The sequence below is a fragment of the Podarcis tiliguerta genome (genome assembly GCF_965153285.1).
Source record: "Podarcis tiliguerta genome assembly, chromosome: 14".
In the NCBI taxonomy this organism is placed as follows: Eukaryota; Metazoa; Chordata; class Lepidosauria; order Squamata; family Lacertidae; genus Podarcis; species Podarcis tiliguerta.
In genome coordinates this window covers 5,737,854-5,757,836 of record NC_139547.1, presented here as the reverse complement: position 1 = coordinate 5,757,836, position 19,983 = coordinate 5,737,854, and the positions used below count along the sequence as shown (strand labels likewise).

General features: G+C 41.8%; 1 protein-coding gene across 24 annotated transcripts in view; it reads left to right on the top strand.

The window, feature by feature from the left end:
• The window catches only part of TCF12 (transcription factor 12), a 142,777-nt gene that overhangs the window by 70,189 nt on the left and 52,605 nt on the right, over positions 1-19,983 (top strand). For all 24 annotated transcript variants that reach the window (XM_083413046.1, XM_083413058.1, XM_083413041.1 and 21 more), the window contains 3 exons: positions 8,462-8,526; positions 14,955-15,087; positions 15,757-15,809. In XM_083413046.1, coding sequence (XP_083269172.1) covers positions 8,462-8,526; positions 14,955-15,087; positions 15,757-15,809 — 251 coding nt within the window. The remainder of the gene's footprint in view (positions 1-8,461; positions 8,527-14,954; positions 15,088-15,756; positions 15,810-19,983) is intronic.

Below are 19,983 nucleotides of genomic sequence, written 5' to 3'. Positions count from 1 at the left end.
GGAACCATGAGAATTAGAAAGTGCTCATTTTTAACAGCATTGTTACACATACCACATTATATTGATTTAGGAGTATTATTTGCATGCAGTATATTATGCAAATACAGATTTGTTCAACAAAATGATTTTGTGTCGGGAGGTTTGAGTTTAGTGTAATTGAAAATCAGTTGCTTAGGAAAATTATAAAATATATAGTCATTTCACAGCAGTTTCACTTCTTCTGTTCTTCATTTTTGTGCTGTGTTCATGGCTTTTGCCATAGCTATTGTTTGTGTCAGGTTTTTTTGGATGACTGCAAATGCTGATTATAACAAGTTTAAGGAATTTTCTTTGTTGAATATGTACCCATGCCATATGGTTCAACACAGAACATTAACTTGACAGGGATAATACATTGTAGTATATGGAGACAATTTTGCCTGCAGCTTAACTATTACTCACTCTGGTTGGGGGCCACAAGTACAGAATTCAGTTAACATGCAGATGAATTTGCTTGACAAGAGTCGCACTTCTGATTTTTGCCATGTAATTGGAGCACACCCTCCCGTTTTAAGGTGGCACCAATAGTAAACATTGCATTCACTGAGAGGAAGAAATATACCTATCTAATAGTGGATTAGATCAAATATAATGCCAACCCTTTACCTATGTGTTTTCCACCTTGCTTCACATGATCAAATTTCTCTCCTTATTTCTGATTTAGTGACAAGCCTTAGTTTGTTGATGCAGTTGAACTGGACAGACTGTGTCATGCAAGCCATAGTTTGCCTCCTAATTATAGCTTACAGTTTGGTTTGCTGGCAAACAGTGGTACTCACAAACCATAATTTGACCAGTTCAGATGTAAGAAGTCAGAGCACTTGAAGGCAGAGGGCAGTGCATACACACAACTTGTCACTATAGACCAGAGCTTTCCAAACTTTTCATGTTGCTGACACACATGCATCATTTGCAACACAATAATTCAGTTTTACTAGCAAACTAACCCCTTATAAAAGCGCGGGGAGCGTTTGGACGACACACCTACACACTGCAGCCAACACACTAACATGTTGTGACTCACAAGTTTGGAAAGCTCTGCTATAGACTATGATTGGTTTTTTGTCTGAACTGCCCAGTAAATAAGGTAAAGCTTCTGTATATCCCATATACACCCTTCTAAGCTTCAGTTTCTATAAATTTTAAAGCTATCCATTTCATTCAACCTAAGAAGTAGTGAAATCCTTATATTTTAGTATGTGACATGCACCAGTAAAGCCTTATATCTGAATTAGTCTTATTTTAATCCAAACTCAAGTTCAAGATAAGCAGGTTCCTGGAGATTTTGAAACATTGCGCGCAAGCACTATTGGTGAGCACCCACCATTTTTTTCATGAAGGTTTCCACAGAAATCTTGCTGAAGGAATGGAGATAGTATTCCAGGGAGATTTTGCTGTATGTATGGAAGTTAACTAGTTTTAGCCTTTCATCAATCACTCCTAAAAACATTGGCGTTTAAGAATTCTGTTACTAGTTATTCCAAGTTCAACAGTCATGTGTATTCATCTATCATTGCAAATAGACTAGTTAATGCTGCATGTAAAATCCAGTAGCAAAGGGTTAGTTAGTGCCTGCTTCACCAAACAAGGCTAGATGCTAGGGGTGTCTTACCCATAGAGGCTAGTCGCACAGGGCGCCAAGTTCTGGAGGGCGCCAGGGAAGAGGTGGAGGTTGGATGCGGCACCTCCCGGCATCAGCTCGCCACCCTTGCCTGCCTCCGCCATGCCGCCCACGCCAAAGCAGCACCGCACCTGGAGCCTCCGTCTGCCGTGGCCACCGCAGCAAGAAGCAGCCAGCTGAGCCGGGAGGCGCTGCGTCCAGCCTCCGCCTCTTCCCCACCAGAGGAACCGTCCTCTAGCTGCTGCCCACCTCCTCCAGCCCTGCCGGCAGTGCCGTCCTCCCTAAAAAAAAAGGGACAACTCTGGGAGGAGGGGGCGCCGGAGGGAACTTTGCACCACGGCGCCGTATATGCTTAAGACGGCCCTGCTACATGCTGCTTATGGTTTTAAAATTACTTGAATCAGGTTGTGGCCCACAGCTAGGGATGCTGAATTAGTCCAATTCTCTTTTAAAGTCATCCAAGCCTTTAGTTGTCTCTGCCTCCTGTGGACGTGAGTTCCATAGTTTAACCATGCACTGCATGAAGAAGTACAGTGGTGCCTCGCAAGACGAAAAGAATCCGTTCCGCGAGTCTCTTCGTCTAGCGGTTTTTTCGTCTTGCGAAGCAACCCGATTAGCGGATTAGCGCTATTAGCGGTTTAGCAGCTATTAGCGGCTATTAAAGGCTTAAGGGATTAGCGGATTAGCTGCTAAAAGGCTATTAGCAGCTTAGTGCCTTAGAAAAAGGGGGTGGGGAGCGAAAAAAAATCGCAGGAACTCGCAAGACATTTTCGTCTTGCGAAGCAAGCCCATACCAAATTTGTTTTGTGAAGCACCTCCAAAACGGAAAACCCTTTCATCTAGCGGGTTTTCTGTCTTGCGAGGCATTCGTCTTGCGGGGCACCACTGTACTTGAAAAATACTGGCCCAGACTAGTATGATGTTTGAAGCTGAGTGTCCTCTACAAGCTTTTCAGAATTAAGGATGTAGAGGAGATAATGATGATAATGTTTCTACCTTTGCACTGAGCTCTTTCCCCACCCCCAAATACTTGGGACACACCCTGTTGTGGGCCAGGCAAGAGGAAAAGGTGGTGATGATGCCCCTGAAATGCTCCCCCTGCCCCCAAACACCTCAACAACAAGCAGGAAAAAAGATGATCGTTTTTATTGTCATCAGCATGCCTCTGCACTAGACGGCACCCACAACTCTGAAACAATCCCTGCTGCAGGGTATGCAGCAGAAATGAGAAATGAGAAAATGTTCTCATATGCAGCATCCCACCCAACATCCCACCCTCATATTCAACTGTGGTTTTTCCCAAACAGCTGCATGCTCCATGTAGAGGCAGGCAGCAAACAAACATAACAAGAATTGCTCCTCCCCTCCACCCCAATTTTCAAAAAAGATTATCTCAGGGGTCAGCAAACTTTTTCGGCAGGGGGCCGGTCCACTGTCCCATCCTTGTGGGGGGCCGGACTATATATTGTTTTTTAAAAATGAACGAATTCCAATGCCCCACAAATAACCCAGAGATGCATTTTAAATAAAAGCACACATTCTACTCATGTAAAAACATCAGGCAGGTCCCACAAATAACCCAGAGATGCATTTTTAATTAAAGGACACATTCTGCTCATGTAAAAACACACTGATTCCCGGATTGTCCGCAGGCCGGATATAGAAGGCAATTGGGCCGGCTCTGGCTCCCTGGTCTTAGTTTGCCTACCCATGAATTATCTCAAGTAGCTGCCTGCTGCCTATTCCACTTGGATGGCAGGCAACAAAATAAACAGGGCAATAAACAGATGGATCCAATGACTTGAAAATAAGACAAAAACAGTTAAAGTAAACTAAAGTGAAGTAGGAAACAGTAACGCTTTAGGACACCAGTGGTTTCTATTGTTCAAATAATTCGCTTGTCAACCACAGCTGTGGTTTCATTTATTGGCTACAAACACTGACAGGCAGGACCAGCTAAGCCAGTTCATTTTGGTTAGAAGGGCACCTATATATTTTGTTTCGTAGCCTTTTTTCTAGGAGGGCTAGAAGCTTCATTTTCTTTCAGAATGGAAGCTCAGAGACTGGGACCCCCACCTGAAGGCACCAGAGAAAATCTTCGCGGACTATGGTTGGCAACCCCAGAAATAAATGTTACAATGATAAGAGGGGAAAGCTCAAAAATGGCCTAATAACTGAAAAACAGATTGGGAAGAAATGCAGTCAGCTCACAGATGCTCCACAAGAAAAATAAAACTAAATTCACTATGTAAATTATTCATGGCAAATTATTTGCTTGGCTCTTCTAGACATTTAGAGGAAATGGAATTGTGGACCTCTGAACTACCAAGCAAAGTAGAACACTAGTTATCTCTTTTGTAAAATCATCACATATAAAAGTAACCAACACACAACTAAAAGGTCAGCAAAAGGAGGGTATTCAAGTAACAATATGCTTACAACCATAATTATTTTTATTAAGCTGTGAAAAATAATTATACCTTAGTTAACATTCTGCATGTATTTAGTAACTGCTTATAAACTGCAGCAATCCAGGAACATGACCACCTGGGAAGAGAACGTAATTAAAATGATAATAGGCCCAATGAGAAGAGAGGGTATTTGCTCATCTTTGGCCCAGGGGAAGAGTAGCGGTTAACAAATGCCTCAAAATGTAAACAGCACAACAAATCTTCTGAAATATTCATCCTGTTGGGAAGAAGCAGTTATGTTAAGGTGCAACATTAAGCAGAAATAAAAGCAAGGGAACATGCAATCCTACATGCCTTTTTATAGTCCGATCCTTTACTGCTAGTGAGTTTTGTTTGATTAGCATTTTCTGCACACTGGCTAGAAACAAATAGGCTGCTCAAATTTTAAACAAGCAGCTATTGGAAAATGAAAACTATTTCAAATATTCAGGTTGCACATGGTACCTCTCCAGTGTGTAATCCTCCATCCCCTCCACCTTAGCTCAAGCAATCCATTATACTTTAGGATCTCATGCATTTTGGGGGAAAGTATGTGGTTTTCCTCTGCTCCTAGATGCTTATTGGTGTGTATGTGAAGTGGAATATGTTTAGGAGAAGCCAAATGAACAAAATGAAAGCACTGCTAGATCAAACCAAACGCCATCCATAGTGGCCAACCAGATATCTATGGATGCTCACATAAACGGTACAGTGGTACCTCAGGTTAAGTACTTAATTCGTTCCGGAGGTCCGTACTTAACCTGAAACTGTTCTTAACCTGAAGCACCACTTTAGCTAATGGGGCCTCCCACTGCCACCGCGCCGCCAGAGCACGATTTCTGTTCTCATCCTGAAGCAAAGTTCTTAACCCGAGGTAATATTTCTGGGTTAGTGGAGTGTGTAACCTGAAGCGTATGTAACCCGAGATACCACTGTATTCAAGAAAGATCAAAGTGTTCAGCTGTCTACTTCCGCATCAGTGCTCCAACCAGCTTGGATATTTTCCATGTGCAGGCAGAAATCACCAAGCATTAAGATCAGAGCAGATGAGAGAGAAAGAGACATCACTACTGCCATCCAATGCATCCTGAAGTGTAGAGAAGCAGGGTTTTCTCCCAGCACTGACAGTGCTGACCCTGCTGGACTCTGTGCAGGTGCCATTTTTTTCTTTTTTTCAGTGGATATGGTGCCACTGTTGCCACCGCCACTGATATTTGCAGGAGGGTACTGGCAAACCAGTTTCAATGATTAACGAGACATAGTTCATTAATGCTTTAGTTGCATATTTGATTTTGTGATGGCGTTATGGGAAGGGTGTGTATTTAATATTTCTCTCTTGGAAGAATGAGAGGGTTCGAGTGGAAGGAATATATTGGAACAGCCTTCCCTGCCCCACCACTTGTTTGCCAGTACTCAATGGCAGCCTGTTGCTCAGTGGAAGTTGAGGGCAGAAGGTTTTCCCAATGTACTCTTTGTTTTATCCCCAGCTGATCCCACTTCATGAGACCACCTGGTTTCAGGGCAGTGACACCTGCCCTTCTTTGTATTAATGCAATGGAGATGTAAGCAGCACTGTTTTGACAGGACACACTCTTCTCCTGAGATGCTTCCTGTGAGCATGGGGTGGGGGTTTGAAATGCTCCATGCTCAGCAGGAGCAGGAGGCCTTGGGTTGCCATGAAACCCTGCCTGATCTTGTAGAGTGGATCAGGACCAAGAAATCCTGGGTTCAAATTCCCACTTAGCCACAAAGTTCACTAGGTGATCTTGGCTCAGTCGCTATTTCTCAGCCTCACAGGAGACCCACCCCTGAGCTCTTTGGAGAAGAAGCTAGATAAACCTGAGTTCAAGTTCAAGAGCAATTCCCCTGTAAGGAAAGGTTACAACATTTGGACATTTTAGTTTAGAGCAAAGGCAAATAAGAGGATACACAATTCTACGTGTGTAAAACTGCATGTTGCAGAGAAAGTGGATAGGAAAAAGTTTGCCCCAATCCCATAATGCTAGAATATGGGGCCACCCAGTGCAGCTGAATGTTGGAAATTTCCAGCAAAATTAAGTACTTCTTCGCACAGCACATAGTTTGTTCCCACAAGAGGTAATGGTGGTCACCAGCTTGGATGGCTCCAAAAGAGGTTTACACAAACTCATAGAGTCTACTAACCATGACTACTAGCCTACTAAGTATGCCTCAGAATAGCAGTTGCTTGAATTGCAGGTGGGAAAAGTGCTGTGGCCTTCAGGTCCTGTTTGTGGATTTCCCATAGGCCACCGTGAGAACGAGATGCTGACCTAGATGGGTCTTTGGCTTCCCACATTCTTTTATTAATAATGCACCCACCTTCATTAAAAAAATAAAAGATTCCATACAATATGGAGGGAGGGAAAAACAAAAATACAGAAAAGCTCACTACCAACATATTTCTCATTGTTAAAAATGGAAACAAAATTTGAACATGATCAAAACAACCAGTACTTGTTATCAGTTCTTCAAACGTTGCTTACAAATCTCAAGAGCCTGGAATATAACATTGGCGGTCAGCTGCATGGAATTGCATATCCATGACCAGGAAGGCCATATGCTGCTCTAAAGATCTTTCTGGGAAGGGAGCAATTAGAGAACAAATAAATCTTTTGACCCTATAAAAATTAAAGAATAGTAACTTGTATAATGCAGTTTCTAACTCCTACCTTTTACATGGGCATACACGCTTCACATATGGCATGCCGCTAAATCTTTCTTCAAAAATAGCTGGCAAGAAAATGCTGCAGGAAATTAATGCAAATGGTTTCCTATATTTTAGGAAAAGTAACAACTTCAAGTAATTAACAGTCACCTTGTGGATTCACAGCACCCCCTGATCTGATGATGATGATGGTGGTGGTGGTGGTTGCTGCTTCTGCTGTTGCTATTCTATACACTGTTTACTTGCTAAAATGGCTTCCATGTATTGAAGAACATGCCTGTTATAGAACAGGGATGGATAATCTATGACCCTCCAGTTGTTGAATGGACTCCAAACTCCTATCAATCCCAGCCAGCATTGGGAGTTGTAGTCCAACAAAATCTAGAAGGCTCCGCATTCTTAATTCCTGTTACAGAGCTCTGATGTCAAATTACATTGATCTGTTAAGAGAAACCAGATGTTTGCATTATTGTAGGGCACTGAAAAAAAGAGGGTACTGGCATACCACACATACAAAATTGGTTTAACTGGAAATTCTTCTAACCACTCCTAAGAGTTTTCACACACTAGCAAGTTAGAAGTACACTCTTCCAAGAGTAAAAACTGCAGACAATAAGTTCCACCCCAAAGCCAGACTTTGCCTTCTACTGAAATAGAAGTATATTCTATCCTAAGAGCTGTTGATGTCACATGTTTGGGCTGAATCATCTCAGATCTGGAATTTAGCCATGCAGTGCTGGTTATGGGTCTAGTTGTTCTGGCCCTTGGAGTTACCTATTTCAGAGTGAATCTGTACTGCCTGGGAGCACAAAGGCCCAACGGCAGCAGTCTGTAAATAAAGGAAGTGACTATTTAATATATGTTTGGGAAGGTCTTCTCCCACAAAGTTGTAGAGATGTAGATTTCAGCTTGTCCTCTGCCGCAGCAATTTTTCAGTGCTTGTAATTTAGTCTTGTGCAAATATTTTGTTTATAAACCCTGCCTGGAATATTGCATACTTTAGTCAAAGCTGTTTATCATTTGGTATAGGGCTTCTTATTTACAGGAAAGAAAATGCTGAGTGCAGTTAACATGAACAGCATGATTCATACTGCTTCAAACAATTTTGCAAGCTAGGTATTTTATTTGCTTGGTCTCTTGACAGTTGCTGGGGGCAAATTGCTTGAGCAGAAAATTGGTAACTTTCTTTTGCTTTTTTAACAGTAATGTGTCCGTTTTTCAAGTAAGCGATAGTGAAATATGTGTCAGTCTTATTAACCTCCCAAGAAACTCCAATTCTGTGTTACAAGAGGGATAGATTATCTAGGTCTCAACCCCTGCATGCCTTGCAGTCTTAAGCAGCAATTTGTAAATAACATTTTTTTCAATATCAAACAGCAAAAATAATTTCATACTTGGAAAGCATCAAAAGCTAGAATTTTTCATTACAGGTTTAGCAGGTGTATCAAATGTATTTTTTTTCAAGTTCCTCATTTTAAGCCAAAGTGTGCAAATTAATAATTGTAGTTTTTGCTTCTGATAAAAAAAACAACAACCTTTTTAAGTATCAAACATTTGTACTTGTTTTCTTTTATGTACCCTTTATGCTGTATTGATGTATTGTTAAATCTCTACTTATGAGGTTCTCTGCATGTAGGTAGTTCATTTTTATTTTTAATTTTATAGGAAAGACATCAGAAAGAACTCAATTTCCATTGTTTGGTCGAGAACCAGGACTCTCAGGCTGTCAGGTAAATGTTTTAGTTTTAAAACATTTCAGCAGCTTATTAGAACTAATGCTGTTAGTGTTTCTGGGCATGCAGAGGTAATGCAGATGGCTTGTTATTGTATAGGATCTGGATATGTATGTTTTAAGTTAGTTTTCTGCTCTACAATTCTCCCATTTTATCAATATATCAATATATTTATCAATATATCAATATCATGCCTCTACGATGCTCCACCTGGAGGTCCTGATTTTCTAACCCTGGTTAGGAGATTGGGGACATGCTATAAACTCTCTTGTTGTATCTCTTTCTTGCCATGGTTTGCTCTAACCATGGTATCAGTGATGTAACCATGATGTGTATCAGTTCTAAGTAGCAATGGAGGCTACACATCTGGCACTGCTCTGCCAACCTCAGTCTGCCCTGAGCCAATCCCCACCTGCCCGCCTTTACAACCAATGAGGGGTGGCTCTGCCTGCCATTTGCTCTGGCTCACTTCCTGTTGGTTTTCCAGTCTTCTGCTATGCTCCTCCCCCTCTGTGAAGCTACTGTCCTCCAGCTCTATCTTGTTATCTTTTTGTGCAATAGCTTTTGTAATATGTGTGCAGTCATCTGTATTTTTGAATTTTAATATTGACTGAAAGCTACCTTGTGAGGGTAGTCACACTAGAAGGCAGCTTATAAATCGGTTAAATAAATATTTTATTACTATAATTATCAGAGTTTATTACTATAATTTAATATTATTGTTCAGGCAATCTGCAAGTTGTCTTGTTCTCCAATTCCACGACTGCTAGGTTTGCCTCAGAACATAAGGTTAAAAGCTTTGTTAAATGCTTCCAAAGTTTGCTTTGCAATGCTTCTTTCAACAAATGATCTGTGTTGCACATTTCGGGCACTCTCAGTTTGCAAGGCAATAGTAAGTGGCACTTCCTGAGACCTTTTGTTGTACATTGCCAAGGATCTGGAGTGAGCATGTGCAAAAAGGCATGCCTGAAAGATCCTTTTACAATATCCAGAACAGATTTGCACCACTGAAATTTCTCAGATCTGTATGTAGCAACAATATGCTTTCTGCATAAGCCCACTTACATCAATAGACAAATGCATGATGCTTAGCACCAAACAGCAAAGGGAAGTGAATATCTATCTAAATCAATAAGACTGAACAGTCCCTGAAACGAGGGGCTCAAAGTTTGCCCACACACACCCTGAGACAGATAGGGGAGACAGGGAGTGCATTTAAAAGGGCAGCAGGCAGCTACAGCTCTTCCTCTTCCTCAACCTTTGTTCTAACAGCACAGTATTCAAATGAATTGGAAAAATTAAGAGCAGTTTTTACTTTGGAGTTGTGCAGGGCGGCTTTTCTAGCCCCAAACCCTCAGTGCCAGCCAGATGATCCACACTGTGGCTGGAGAAACAGCATTTCACTCAGGCAGCAGCAAACTTACTCAGGAGTCAGGTAGGGAAGCATTCTCACTTGTGCAGCAGCACCATGAATTGGAATCCTGGGGTGCCTGTCAGTGTCTGTCAGTCTCCTGCGGTAGCCCAGGCTTCTGGTTTCCTGTCGGGTGCAAGCCCCATCTTTGCCACCCCGCGTTCACTCATGCTTTCCCCCTCCACCATACGAGTGAGCAAGGACCGCCTTCTCCCACTCCCAATCCCTCCCCTCCCCCTGCACCTGGCCACCTGTTCCTCACCTCTCCATTGCATGCCTCAGCCCAACAGATAGCCCAGAACCAGCACAGGTTGATGCTGGGGATGGCTGAGACCTGGAGTGCCACGTTGAAGCCCAGTGCCATCCCTGTGCCAGCTGCTGCCACTGCTACCAAGGAGTAAGTGGTGGCCCAACAGCTCCAGCAGCGGACATTTCATGTCATGTTTGTTTCGTGTAAGGTGGTGCTTTGTCTGCTGCCCATCTTGCCCTCACTTTCCGCTGCCGCCCCAAACCAAGACAGAGCACCCAGTGCAACATTAGGCCCCAAGCCTCCTCTGCCCTCTGCAGGTGCTTCTGGCAGCGTGGGACTGGAGCTTACAGGCAGTCAGCACCATCACACTCTGCCTCCTCTGAGATGCGGTTCTTCCTCTTGCTCCTCTTCCAATTGGTGGCTTAGGCATCACATTTCAAGCAGGCACAGGAGGGAGGCAGCGAGTTCAAACAAGGGCAACACTGCACTGTACTCTGCTCCTTCCCAGTGCATCTTGGTTTTGCTTTGCGCAAACTCTCACTCTCCTACCACAGGACCTACCCTCACGGTTTGATGATGATTTCAGAAATGGAAGAACTGCGTCCCATTTTAAATTAAAACAGGACACAGCTATTTACTTCCAAAAATGGGACGATTCCATGTTTTATGGACAGGTAGAAATCCTATACTGGACACTGTCTTTTTGTTGATCCAGCCTAGATTTGCGTTACCCTTTTGAGCTGCTGCATTCCATTGCTGACTTTATGGTCTGCTAAAACCCCTAGATCCTATTTATATGTGTGCTGTCAAGCCAGGTGTCATCCATACTGTATTTGCACATCTGATTTTTCATACTTTAAATACCAAACTTTTTATTGATCTCTGTTTAAATAATTTTTGTTAGTTTGACCAGTTCTCCATCCTGTCAATATCTTAGATCATGTCTGGTGTTTGCAACGCCTCCACAATGTCCCAAGATTTGATGTCCACTGAAAATTTGATGATCATCTCCTCCACTCCATCCAAGTCATGTTATAAAGTCGTTAAATCACACCAGGCCCAGAGCAGAACTCTGAGGCACCTCCTTTAGTGCATATTTGAGGCACTTCTGACTTGGATCAAGATTTCCTTTTCCTCAGTATCGTGATGTGGTCACCTCCACCCAAGGTCCCCATTCCTTTCATCTCATCAACCAGTTCTTCTGGACGATGAAATTATCAGCAAATCAAGAATTTATTAGACCTTTCATTCTTCACTGTTTGATTTCCAACAGATCCCATTTATTTTTAAGTGCTATGCGATCATGTACCTATCTAATGACTTGTTAGCACAATGCATTTAATGAAAACTTTCTAAGACAAACCACCAGAGAGAATCCTAATCTCTCTCATTTTCTGGCAGTTGCTATTGATTACTCATTCAAGGTTCCTTTGTTTTTCACTATCTAATGATATTCTCCAGAGTGAATTCTTAACAACCTACAGATAATTGTGAGCTTATTTCTAACATTTCCATGCAGAATGAATTTGCAATATAATATAATTTCTAAATGTCATTATTCCCCATGTTTGATGTTCCCATGGTTTTATTTTTCAAAAAGTAACACATTCAACAGTTTAAAATGCAGCATTTATATCTTGTATATATTGGGTTGTATTCAATGTTAGTCCCACTCAGAGTGGACCCACTGAAATTAATAGACATGAGTAAGTCAGATCCATTAATTTTAATGGGTCTACTCTGAGTAGAACTTGGTTGGCTGCAACCCACTATATTTATATAAAACAATGTATATCACCCTTCATTATTTATTACTTTAATGCTACTCCCTCTTGATGATTTTCCTATTTTATTGTTTTGTTGTGCTCCATTGTGATAGCTGTTTTATGAATGGCTTGCTGTATATGCTCTTATGTATTGTATGATGCTCTATTATTGTAAGCCACTTTACACATTAAAACAAAGCAGAATGTAAGCTTATTCATTGTATTAGATTTCATACAGCATAAAACAGGTGAAAACCCAACAAACTATATATTTTTTGAGCAATAGGAGTGACTGTACCCCTAAAACTATATCCAAATTTTGTATCCTTTGAGTTCTGTGCAAAATAATGGATAGAACAAAGTTTATTTTGGTGCTGGATGGATAGCCTTGCACCTCAGTGGATATTGTGGGTGTTTTACAGTGGAAGAAAAAGAAGACACAGTGTTCTTCAAATGACAGGTGTATCTTGGCCACTTCTTTGGGGTGTATGCCTCATAAGGCAGCTTTCTTATGCAGTGACAAAATGTGACAAAAATACAACAGAATTCTATTGGAATAGTATTAAAATAGTAGATAATTATAAATATTTGCTTAATAGAATGAATTCAGTAGTTCTCCAGTCCATATAATAATCCTTAACACTACTCTTGAGTGGTCTGTGGCTGCAGGTTCTGTGGATTTCCAAACTCATATCCTGAGTATTTTAAATATTTAATTTATCAATAGCTTTACTTGCCTTGCCGTTTCAATTAAACGTGTTTATTTGGAAATGGATGTCAGCACCTAGGTATTTTAAATAGTTTCTGGTCGTTCATTAGTTGGTGAATAGTCGGCGCAGTATTTGTGTAGTCCCTGACTTTTTTCTTTGGGTGTCTGTTGGAGGTTATTTGTGGATTAGCTAGGTATATTTGAATTAGCTTACAGCAGTGAGTGCTTATTACTGAGGACAGTAATCCAAGCAGTGCTAGTCAGTATTCCAGGAGAATTGCTTGCTATTGATTATCCTTTAGTAATTGGATGTGAGTTTAGAAGACGAGGTTCCAGCTTGCGAGAAGTCTCCAATTCAGTTTTAAGAGCATTAGGAACTAAGCTACGTGTATCATGTCAGCAAACTTATCTTTTTGAAGAGACCCCAGGCACTTGGTCAAGAGCGAGCCTGGTATTGATAATACAAAGCTTATTTCATAGTGTTATGATCATCCTTGGAGTATTCCATCTCTATCTGATGCCCTCAGGGTAGGATAGATCTTAAGGTTGCTTGGTTCTGCTAGGCAGAAAAATCAATGAGATGTATTAATTACATCTGTATTGATTTTGATTTGGCAAACAGAAGTACTTCAAAAAAGCTGGATAAAACTTTTTCAAGTATCAGCAATAATACAGAAAAATAAATAACTCACATTTTTAGAGGAATGACTTTTTAAAACTAGCACAAACTGGCCTGAATCCTCAAAATCTAGGGAGGTGTCATGGCACTGTGCTAATTTAACAGAGGAGCCATTCCCCGCCAGGCAGAAGAAAGCTGAGAAGGGGACAGGCGAACTATGGCAACTTTCAGGTTTTGCAGTTGCTGTTAATCCATTGATTGGAGTTGCCAGCTTCAGTCATTACATAAACATTGCTTCTAATTGTTAATGAGTTCAATTTATCACGTCAGTGAAATTATGGAGCCCCACACCAGGATTTATTTCTATTTTATTTCTAGTTTGAAATTATTTTCACAAATGGCTTTAAAAAGTCAATTGGAAGTGGAGTTCGTTCGTAGTTCTCAGGGCACAAGGGGTGGGGGGAGCATGCACAAGGCACAGTTGACCTCTGGCCCAGGAAAATAATGTGTCACATCATGTCATGACGTGCTGCATGGCGCATTGTGCACCCAGTCGGGGGTCCAAGTTGGCGCCCTAGCAGTCAAGTGACACATAAATGTTGTGAAACAAACAAATAAAATAATAAATAATTCTTAGGCTTAACAAAAACAACCCCAAAAAACCACAACTAACATTTCTTTGAACAGTGATATGAGATTGAAGCTGAATACCACGGTTTTCACTAGTCATTGGTTGATGCATTAACCACATCATTTGAGAGTTAGGCCCAGTCTATGCTAATACGTTGTGCTAATACTGTAGTATATTGCTTTAGCAAGGCCTGACAAGCAGGAAGGAGCAGCCTTAAGCTTGTGTCACACACTTCTCCAGTCCTTTTCAAACACAGCCCAGGAGATGGACTTAGCGGGTTAGGGGGCGCAAATTACTTGCCTTGCCCCGGGTGCTGACAACCCACGCTACGCCACTGCCCAGGTACACTTGCCCTGGGTCTCAAAGGGCTAAGTCGGTTAGGGGGCTCCACTGGGAACTGGCTGATTTTTTGTTTGTAACTTAATTCTAACAAGACTCCAGCTCTGAGCCTCAGACAAGCTCAGCACAGGCCTGAGTGCTGGGGTGGGGTGGGGAGCCTTGCTGCCACCTTCCTCCTCCTCCGTCTCAGTGTCTCCCCTGTAAAACTCAGCGTGGAGGAGAATGGGGACAAAACTAGACTTAAGTAGCTCCACTTGTCATTGACTCCAGCTCTAGTGCCAGTGGGTGCACCAATCACCATTCTTAAAAACAATAATCCTGGTCTAGGCAACACAACAAGTCAAGGATTCAGAGGAAGGGATGAATGAATCTGCTAACATGGTCCTCCTAGGTGTGTTGGGGAAAGCGGTGGGGAGGGGAGAGTGCACAAGCCAAAGAATCATGGTGGGTTTTGCTTTCTTATACTTCATCTCTTTAAAGCAGGCACCCCCAAACTTGGCCCTCCAGCTGTTTTGGGACTACAATTCCCATCACCCCTGACCACTGGTCCTGTTAGCTAGGGATGATGGAAGTTGTAGTTTCAAAACAGCTGGAGGGTCAAGCTTGGGGATGCCTGCTTTAAAGCTTAGTGTGTACTGGTCCTTTAGGCACAGAGAAAGAGAGACCTTTAATGTCCTACTCCTGTTGGTTTGTTTTGCAGTCAAGTCTGATTCGATCAGATATTGGGCTTGGAAGTCCAGGTCTGATGTCCTCAGGAAAAGCCGGAACATCATATTACCCATTTCCTACCACAAATCCACGACGAAGATCACTTCATGATTCATCTTCTCTTGGTGAGTCAATCATACGTTAGCACTCTTTTCAGGGAGATGTCCAATTATTTCCCCCTAAGAAATTTGTTTAATTATACATTATCTCCTGTGAATTTTATATTCTTTTTAACCTGGCGGCTTAGGACTCATATAAGTTGAAAGTGGGAGAGCATTGAAGTGGGCTGTAGGAGGGAGCCAGCAGCTTGACATTGCACTTTTCCCTTTTGAGTGCAAAATTAGGTAGCATCTGCTGCCTTTTTCCTTCTGTAACTCCTCCCCAGTCATCCATTCCCCATGTAATGTGCAGTCCACCCCAAAAGAATTGCAAGAGCAGAATGATGTCTCAGAAGCATGTACTTAAACATTCCCCAATAAGGAGGTGTTCTTTCGGGAGGTGAACTCTATTTGGGTGTGTTTACAGGGCTGAATCCACTGGTTCAACTCTTAAACTAGATCTTGGAAATAAATTCATAATTCTTAGTGTCCTTTTAAAAAACAATTTGTATTTGAATCTGGAAGATAAGTAGCTGGGCAAAAGAGTTTTCTAACAGCACCTGCTACTATTCTGCTCTTTAGGACTACATTTTTCTAGTTCTTTTCTCATTTAGGCAGTTTTTCTTCGGCAATGCTACTTACTCTGTTAATGTTACTAATGCTGCTGGTTGATAAAATTTGGCTTTTCATATGCAGATTCTCTACAGACCAAGAAAGTAAGAAAAGTGCCCCCAGGTTTGCCTTCATCTGTAAGTATTGTTGGTTGTTCTATCTTTCAGTAAACAGCTACCATTGGATTGCTTTCTTTGTGTATCTGTTACAAAGAGTAAAATTGAGCAGCAATAAGTTATAAAGCAGGGATAACTAACCAGTAGTTCTCCATAAGTTGTTTGACTCAAGCTCCATCAGTCCTGACCAGTGGCCAACCTGGCTGATGCCGATGTGAGGGCTGTTTGAAAATCTAACTGAGGCTTGCACAGCATAAGCCTACCAACCAATTGTGGCCATCTCTATAACTATTTGCACTGCTCTTCCTCTTTCTGGAGCAGGTGACATGTTGGAGTTGGTCAAGTTTTTCATCCTCTTGCAATTAGCCGGACATGTTGAACAGTCCGCTTTTACTGAGGCTGGATCTAAACACATTTTTTAAAAAATCCCGGAAAATGATTTGTAAACCTCATAGTGGGAAATCATGTTGGAGAAAGACAGGACTCCACAGCACCATCTGGTGTCACAGTGTTATAATGCATATAAAACACTTTTTCTTTACTAATGTAGCTGAGTCCTGAGTCTCCCTTACCATGAACTGTTGGAAGAGGGAAAGGCTTCTGTGCTGCTGCGACCCAAGTCAGTGAGGAGAAGGGGAAAGAGTGAAAGAGAGAGTGAAGGAAAATTGGAATCTAAGGAATGGAGTGAGGAGGAGGAGGAGGAAGTGAGGAACAAATGGATTGGACAAAAAGAGAGGAGTGTGATGTGGGGTGCACAGAGGAGAAGGGACTGCAGCTGTTGAAAGATCTGTGGGCAGGAAAGCAGGAAAAAAATGACAAACTGGGATGCAGATTGCAGACCAGTCCTATGCACACACAGAGAGGAGAGGTGGGAAGCACGCTTCGTGAAATAAAGAATGGGAAGCAGAGATGAGCATGGATAAAGGGCTTCAAAATGACCTGTGGTCATGCACAGAGTAAAGGGGAGTTATCAGAATGCACACACACAAAATGCAAACTTAAAATTGTGGTAGTGATTTTCTATGCGTAACTTAGATTTTTCCCTCTTGTGTCATCAATAATGCTAAAGTGGCCTTTAGGGTGAAATGAGTGTTTTGCCCCTGGTTTAGCTACACCTTTGTAGTGCTTTTAAACATCTGATAGCAATGATTTGTAAAATATTTGTACACTTTTACCTACTTGTCCCTGTCATGCACATTTCTCTCATGGGAAGAGGGGTGGCCTAGGAACTATCTTCTGTTCATGTCTTTTGATGTTTAATTAGTCATTATGTTGCTGAACAGGAGGACAGACAGATTAATAGCTGAGAATCCTAGAAATTTACATTGGTAATAATTCCAGTGGAGCTGAAGACATTAAGATTCGTAGGACATGTGCAGCTCGGCTTGCCTCAATAGGACTGTTATTAATATGCATAAATCACCAAGTCAGATGTTCCTTATGAAGCCCTTGTGGATTTTCAAGCCTTCATTAAGTCTTTTCTAACTTGAGCCTAACATCACGAATGCTTTCAAGCAACCGGTTTGTTCATCTCCCTTGCTCCAAAATGTGTCCTTTGAGAATAAAGGGCTTTAATTGGGGAGCTGGGGTTGGCGTGGCTTGGTAAAAAATCATCAATAAATGTGATAATCTAATGCTTTTTGGTTGTGTTGTGGTATTAAAAGTGTCTTATTCTGTAAAGAAAATGGTTAATACATTAATCTGTATTTAAAATCCACATCAAATGCAGGCAGGATTTTCCACCCATCCCTCCCTTTCAGAGCAAACAAGAAAGGAGGGAGAGATGCAGAACATGTTTCTTTGTTGTGTAAATGGAGGTGTTGGGCTTTTATTCAGCAGTACTTAACACATGGCGCAGGTGCACTTGGATGAGTCATAACTCAAAGCTGTGCAGGCTGAATAGAATGGGCTGCTGCTGTTGCAAAGGCAGGAGGAAAGCTGTGGATGCAAAATGGGCCAGATCTTTCCTTCTTTGGCATTAGTTCTGAAGTGGAGCTGGTACTCTGGTTTGTTTATGCCCTCCATTGTATTTCACAAAACAACTGAATCCAAGCTTCTGTTTTCATTTTCCTTCTTCTTCCAGTGAGATCTATGTTGGGCAGACTGAGGGGCAGCTGTGTTATGAACTTGCAGCTTACCTGGAAGCCAGCTTACAGCTGGAGAGATTCTTAACAGATTTTGCTTGCATAAGCTCATGGGCTGAATAGCTGCCCAGTAAACTCAGGGTCACAATGGCAACCTCAGGAATCTTCCCCTCCCCTATTTCAGTTCCCAAGCAGGAGCTAAAAATAGACCAGCAGTTAACATTGAATCCCCTCATTGAATGAAAGAAGGAATGAAAATACAATTAAAAACCAGTGTCAATATTTAATACAAATGATGCACGTGGAAAAGAAATAGGAGGGATTTACTGAGGGATTTGTGTGTAGGTAGGGTTGAATGCAAAAGGCATCTATGTAAGGAGTGGGAAACCTGGAAAGTCTTGCATTCAAAAGAGCTCCGCAGACATGATCTCAGTTATCTACAACAATGTTTCCCCTCCTTCTCCTTAACCCTTTCTCTCCCAAATGTAACTACAGTTTCATTTCTTTTTCTCCCCAAACTTCTTCATGCAGCCGATCTACTCAGAAGTAAGCTCCACCAGCATCAACAGTATATATGCATAGGACTGCAGCTTTAGAAGTTTGGTCTCATGCACCTTTACTATAAAGGAAGCCTAACTGTGTTCTGTGGTGCTTACTCACCAGTAAGCATCCTGGTTTTACTTGGTGTCTCTCAATGCTGCTCCAATTGAGAACATTCAGGCTGTTCAGAGGAAAGGGAGACTTTCACATCAAAGGGTGTGTGCATTCTCAGGGTCCTTCTCAAGTCCTTTTTTCTCAGTGGTTTTTGCCTAGTAAAAGTTCTGCTTTGCTATATTGAGTGTCCAGGAAAGCTGCTCTCTTGGTTATTCCATGGTCTTTTCTTTCTATGTCTGTTCTGCAAGGTAATCTTTGCCTCCTTCATGGAACTTGCAACTTCCTTCATGTGAGGCATGGGTGATGTTGGTTGTTCTGCAGCTTCTTGAAGTATCAACAAGGAATGTCCAATGCCTTATTGCTAGTCAGTGCCCTAATCATTTAATTAAGGGTGGGATGAAGAAGGACATCCTGTGTAGATAAGATGGGATGAAGGGTTACTGACCACTGACGTCACAAAGGTACTCAAACCTTCATCTTAGCTGTGGCTTTCTCCAGCGTATTTCCTAAGAGGGGGGAACCATTTAGGGCTTGGCAAATTTTCCTAGATAAGGAATTGTTGCTGCTTCAGAGAAGGCAATGTCTCTGATATTCCTCAAACACGTTCAATTTAGTGGAAGCCTGGAGAGCAGATCCTTAAAAATTGAGTTGGTTCATATGAGCAAATACAGTCATTTAAGTAACAGGGTCCCAGATCATTAAGGGTTTTTTGGCCCATACCACTTCCTTTTTAAGAAAGCCAAATGTTTGCCTAATACATTACTACTACTATTACTAAGCTTTCTAGGGTTCCAACTTCTATCTGCCCCATTAAAGCAGTTCTGGGTAAGGAGACAGATAATAGATGTGGAAGCTGATGGAACATTATGTAGATCGTGTTTCGGATGGTGGCTTCTAGCCAGATAACATTTGCACACAGGAATATACATAGAAGGAACTCATGTGATTAAAATAATTTCAAAAGGTTTTGGACTTTGCATCAGACTCTGGCATAAATCCTGCTGCCAGGACTTTCATCAAAGGAAAAACTTGTAGGGGGTACTCTGTTTGCTGAGTGCTGTGATGCCAAAATAAATTTGGGATGTGCAAGAGGAAGGACACTGAGTGGCTTTTCTAGTGTCTGCCAATATCCAGTTTCCAGCAGTCTCAAATTTGTGTTTCAGTGTGCCAGGACGATCGTGTCTTTGAAGCCTGGCAGCCCCTTTTTGTATTTTCCATTTCTCTCCTCATGCCATTTGAGCATAGCACTGCCCATTGCCATGATTTCCAAAAGCCAGTAGAATGCTCTGCAAAACAAGACTTCTTGTTGCTTGCTTTAAAACTTGCTACATGACCGTTTTGATTTGGTATACTTTTGATTAAAAGTACAGTATGGTATTCTGATTAGGGAGAAGGATTAGATTATACAGCCATCTGCAGGAAACTTCCGAAACTGCAGCAGTACTTTGATACCCAGT